Below are 6000 nucleotides of genomic sequence, written 5' to 3' on the forward strand. Positions count from 1 at the left end.
ACGTAGATGACTTCCCTCTAACTCTTATCAAGCAGAGCCCCCTACCACATAAATTCTTTGTAACGATGTTAGACCAGTACTTCTCTTTTTTCCTTTTGGAGAAAAAACAATGCAAAACTCTCCCTGAAGTAAAGTTGTTTATTTTTTGAGAAAACTGGGGTGCATAGTATAAGATTCAGGTATAACTTCAGGATTTCATGAGCCATCTCTTCTAATCTAACTCTCAGGCTGAAAACCCCTAGAGAGCTAAGTTTTAGCCCTGAGTCAGTCAAAATCCTAATCAGTGGCAAGCTACTGATTTGGCAACAATAAAAGCAAAAGAGCCACACAAATCTTGGTTTCAACCCAGGTTTTACTATGTTAGCTATATGAGGCTGAAGAAGTCAAATAACCTTCCTCGGTCTCAATTTCTTCATCTGTGAAATGGGCTAACAATAGCTGTTAATTCCACTCTAAAGTTAGAATGAGATATACAAACATGTACTGGACACAATGCCCTGTACATAATACCGACTCATAAATGTAAGCCATCGCTCTACTCTCTCAGCTCTGTGTTAGTGGTCTTCACCAGCCCAAGGACTGGTGCCATCCACAGGTGCAGGAAGGTTGAAATCACCAGTCCACCACCTTGGTTCTAGCTGCTGTTCCAAACCAGTATGCAGGATGGGTGCTGGTCTGCAGGTGTGAAAAGGTCAAAGAGCGCCGCTCTGTATTACACATTTATCTTCCACTCCTGTCTTCCTCTCCGATCAAAGCTGTATTAGAAACTCCCACGAGATCTCACAGAAGCGGACAAAAATAAAAGCCTCCAAGAATTCATAAGGCTGCAAAACACAGTCCTAATGCTTCCCACCAAGTCAAATTCTTGGTTCAAATCTCTGAAGGTTCTTCTGACTAGACAGTCAGCAATCCCTTCTATGAAATCCAGGTCAGCTGCCAACAAGCAATTGTTCTATTAGGATAAGTCAATTTTTGGAGACAGGCCTGTTAAGTTTCCTTTAAATGGAGATGAAAAGAAGTTGATCAAATGCTAAACTACAGAAACTGCGGGGGTGGGGGAAGGGCACAGGAATAATTTTCTAAAATTATTCCCTCTTAATACTAGGTACTTAAGGACCTCACTCAGCCTTTCTGACCTACTACCCAATTCTCCCACTCCTCACAGAAAGGCTAAAATCCTTAAAATGTTTGGTCCTTAAAATGTTCTTAGGCTTGGTCTCTAAAATGTTCCAGTACTCCTCTGCTTTCAAGATCACTTCAGCACTTAACCCAGGATCCAAAAAAGGCCAGTTTTAAAGTTATACCAAGCCTATCATTAAGGCTTCTTCTACAAATTATTTTCTCGAGCATTTTAAAAATTCGACTCCCAGGGGGGTAAAATGCATTTCCGGTCAAAAACAATCTTTCATCTCTAGCAACACGAATTTTCTTTTTTGTTGAACTAATCCCCAGACCACTGGCCGGGGTTTAATCTGGCTTTTTATTTAATACAACGATGTGAGCTGCATAGTGTCAAGTTGGAAAATTTCAGATAATGATCTCACTAATGACCACAAATTGGTACAAAGATGAAAAATGTATCAATATGTCTATAAACCCTTTACAGTTCCACACTTCAGAAGTGGAGTGTAATTAATTTCTCCAACATGCACACTGAATCCCTTTCAAGCAAATGAGTCTTAATGCTGCATGAATAAGATATTAAAGTAATTGATAACATATCAGATACACTCATTTTTCACAACTTCCACTGATGAATTTTTTTTTAATCTCTTCTTAAAGAGCATGCTGGTGACTGTGGGAAAGTTATTTAAGTCCAAAATGCAGAAAGAAAACTAGGACATTGGTGATAAGTCCAACACTTAAATTACTCTTTTTTATACACACATATAATTCTTAATCAGGCCTTCCCCCTACCATAACCTGTGCAAATGACTGAACAAATATCTGAGAAAATCAAGTTACAAAAAAAAAATTTACAATATACACATCCATCAACACACATACTATCAAAACATCTAATAGGGAAGGAATCAAATCAATTACACAAACCAATTTTCAATCCTAAAAATGTTATAGGAAAAATATTCCCATACAGGATTTTTCTCTCCCAAACCATCAACACTGCTACTGAATTCCACAGAACATAACAAAAACTATGTTATAGGATTAGTTACAGGAGAATAAACTGCTCTGAAGATCATAAAATATTAAGGAACAGTTACATAGGTTTGACTTTGGGGGGGAGTAGCCACTGCTCACAACTTAGAGGCATTGCCCAAAGGTGCAGGAGGTCACCAAGGCAACCCCAGATTGTGCTCCAGGGCCTCCAGGGCTACACCTGGAGATGCTTAGGGAGGCAGGGGTGAGGCATGCACTGCAAGAGATTGAACCTGGGTAAACTCAAGATACCACTATGCTCCCTACCTCCCTGGCACATGCAGTTTTGTTTTGTTTTTTAATGAGAGTAACAAAAAGGAGGTTTGGAAAATCCAACAAGGACACATAAAACATGATTCATCGGAAACTAAGCACAGATTTGTTTCTTCTACGTTCTCCTCTCTAGTGCAAAGTGTTACATTCCCTCTAAGGGGTGCTAAAACATCATTTTTTTCCTGACAAAAATCTTTTCCAGGGCTAGGGAGATGACACAGAGGGCTGAAGGGCACAGATTGTATGTGGGAGCCCCAGGTCCAATCCCTGACACTACATGATCCCCAAGCACCAAAAACAGATGTGGAACCAAAAACCAAAAAGTATTTCTCAGGGCTGACAGGGTCCAACCACATCAATTACTTCAATGGGGAAGTATCTGAAGAACCGAGAAAAATGGCCAGCCTGGGCACACACGTGTCCTGGAAGCACACTGCACCCCCTGGGTACACTGGAAAACGTTCCGCAAGTGGGTCCCACAAGAAAGAGAGTGCACCCAGAAACGACTATCCAGACCGCCTGGATAAGCTTACCACCACTGCTGCAGTTATAAGGGAATTAAGGACACCTATTAGGGTTGCTTAACCGGTAAACTTATTAAATAGCACTTAAATCATTTTTCTTTACTTAGCAATTGTGGACTTAATTTTTTTTGACTAGGCTAATGAACTACAAAAGGGTCAGATAAGCTCTTTAAAAACTTTCAAGAGAATATATTCCTTCTGCCAAACTCACACATACATTATCTCTCGACTCACAAGGATGAAATAGTCACAAATGGTGTGTTTAAACTGCTAATTTTGTATTAAATGGCGAACCCAAGATTATCTCCAAAGCGTAGCCCTACTCCTAATGGGCAGACAAACTACTGTGGAGAGTCACCGCACAGTGGACACACTGCAGATAAAAATCGCCAACTTCAAAAGTCTCCTTTTAAAAAAAAAAAAGCGAAGTGGCACGTGAAAGCATCTTTTCTCTGGGAAGGCTGTAAATCAAACATTTCTCAGGTCATCAAAGCCCAGTGACCGCCTACAAGAGAAACAAGGAGTCAGCTTGAAGAGGCGCCAGGCACAAGCCTCGCATGCCACCCTTTCTTGCAGACGGCGACTGCGAGCTTTGCAGCAGAGCTGCTTCTCTTATAAAGCGCGTCCAGATCAGAGCTAGGACGTCACCAAACAAACAAACAAACAAAAGCGTCCCCAAGTCTTGCGCAGAGACAACAAGTGTTTCTCCTCCCGCCTGCATCTACTCGGCAGGAGTTTAAGGCAGGGAGACGGGCCGTGCAAGGCAGTGCTGCTGATTAATGGCCTGGCAGAGAAGCCTCCCCCGGCTTCCTATGGACACACCTCTCGGGAGCCCGAGCCGCACGGCTCCGCGTCGCAGCCACGCCGGGCTCTGCAGCCCCGCAGCGGGGAGAGGGCCGGAGCCGGCAATGCCACGGTTCCGGCCGGTGGCCTTCCCTTCATTCAGAACGCAGCCCGGGAAAGCGCAGAGGGGCCCGGACAAAACTCGGGAGCCCCGCGGCCACTCGATCACACACACACACACGCCCCCCTCGGGGCTCAGAGGTCGCCCCCCTTCCCGGGGATGCCTTAGGAACCGCGGCGAGTGCGCTGCCCGTCTAAGCAAGCGTCAGGGAAACCCACGCGCCGAGGGAGCAGGCGGACGGCGGAGGAACCGAGCCCTGGCGGCAACTGCTTCCTCGGGCGACGGGGCACTGCCTGCAGCTGTCCCCGCCAGCCGCCCCGGGCACGCACGCACGCACACGCTCTGGTCGGGGAGCAGACGGGGGGTCGCCCTGTCAAGAGCGCGGCCCCCGCGGCCCGCTTCCCAGGCCCTCCCGCAGAAGCGCGCGCGGCCCGGGTGCGGGCGGGCGGGCGGGCGGGCGGGCGACTTCCCCGCGAGCCTCAGTAATCCGAGGCACGCAGCGAGGGTTGCCCGCCCGCCCGCGCGCCACCGCCGCTCCGGGGCATTCGCGAGCCCCGCTCCCCGGCCGGCTCCCCCTGCTCCCCAGCCTGCCGCGGCTTGTCCCGACCCCGCAGGAGGGGTCCGGCGCCCAGGTGAGGGGCGGGGGGAACGCGGCGCGGCCGGTGCGGAACCACCCCCCGCGCGGGCGGACCCGCCGCTCCCCCGGGCACGCGCGGCCGCCCCTCCCGCGCGCCCGCGCTCGCCCTCCCGGGCTGGCCCTCCGCGGGCGCCGCCGCGACTTCCACCTGAGGCGATGCCGCGCGGGCCCCGGGGCCGCGGGAGGCTGCGCCCCGCCCGCTGCCCCGCTCGCCGGTCCCTCGCACGCGCCCGCCGGGGAGGGATGCGGCGGGCCTCGCGCCGCCCGCCCGCCCGCCCGCCCTCCCGCCAGCCCCGGCGGGGTCGACGGGCGCAGCCCCCGGAGCCATCTTGTGGCGGCGGGGCGGCGCTGGGCCCGGGCGCGGGCGGCTGGCTACCTGCACGATCTCGCCCTCGGCGCTGAGCGTGGCCCCGGCCCGCGAGAAGCGGCCCGTGAGGCCGGTGGTGTCGGTGGTGTAGTCGCCGCTCGGGCTCGACTCGAACAGCACCACCTCCACGAACGCCGTCTCCTTGGCCCGCGCCGCGCCGGGCCCCGCGGCCGCCAGCAGCAGCCCGAGCAGCAGCGGCAGCGGCGGCGGCGGCGGCAGGCGGCGGCCGCGGGGGCGGCGGCGGCGGCGGCGGCCCGGGGCCCCTGGGCGCCCGCCCGAGCGCGGCCTCATGGTCCTGCGGCGGGAGGGCGCGGAGGGCGGGCGCGGCCGGGCATAGTCGCGGGCCGGCGGACGACCGAGCGCGGGCGGACGCCTCACAGCCCCATCGCGGCGGCGGCGGCGGCGGCGGCGGCGGCGGCGGCTTTGTGGGTCGCAGGCTCGGCTCGGCTCCCCCGGCCGTCGCGCTGCGGCCCTTTCATCTGCTCCACGTGAGGGGTTATCCCCGCCCCAGCAGCGTCGTGACCCGCTCTCCCCTCCCTCCCGCACCCGACCGCCCGGGCCGCCGAGGGAGCGGGAAGGCGGGGCGGGCGCGCCGGCCGCGGGGGGCGGGCCCCGGCGGCCCGGCTCGCCCCGCCCCCGCCCCGCCCCGGCCTCCCGCCGCGCCCCGCCCCTCGCGCGGGCCCCGCCCCCGCGGCGCTCGCCCCGCCCGCCGCCCGCGCTCCCGCCCCGCCCCGCCGGCCTCGCCCCGCCCCCGGCTCGCCGGCCCGGCCTCGCCCGCCCGCCCGGCCCCGCCCCCGCGCCCGCGCTCCGCCCGCCCCGGCCCCGCCCCCGCGCCCGCGCTCCGCCCGCCGCCGCCGCCGGCACCCCCGGCGCGCTCCGCCCTCGGCGGCGGACATTTCTCCTCGCCGTTTCCCCGCGCGCGCTCGCTCGCGGGGCGTCGGGGACCAGCTCCGGCTCCCGGGCGCCGTCGGGGTCTGGAGGCTCGCTGTCTGTCCCAGCGCTTGTGCTGTGCCCCTCTCTGCTCCCCGGCCCGATCCACGGTTCCCGGGAGCGAGCTCCCCCTCTCCCGGCCCGCCACCCCCCTCCTGCAGGATCAAACGGGGAAAGGCTTGGCGGTCCGCTTGGCCCTGCCGGG

At 56.4% G+C, this 6000-nt stretch overlaps 1 protein-coding gene across 1 annotated transcript in view; it reads right to left on the reverse strand.

Annotated features, from left to right (window-relative positions):
• Positions 1-5401, reverse strand: part of ZNRF3 (zinc and ring finger 3) — a 167569-nt gene extending 162168 nt beyond the window's left edge. The window contains exon 1 of the mRNA XM_056116585.1: positions 4875-5401. Coding sequence (XP_055972560.1) covers positions 4875-5156 — 282 coding nt within the window. The 5' untranslated portion in view covers positions 5157-5401. The remainder of the gene's footprint in view (positions 1-4874) is intronic.
• Between the last annotated feature and the right edge of the window lie 599 nt (positions 5402-6000).

Source organism: Sorex fumeus, unplaced genomic scaffold (assembly GCF_029834395.1).
Source record: "Sorex fumeus unplaced genomic scaffold, SorFum_2.1 ptg000032l, whole genome shotgun sequence".
Lineage (NCBI taxonomy): Eukaryota > Metazoa > Chordata > Mammalia > Eulipotyphla > Soricidae > Sorex > Sorex fumeus.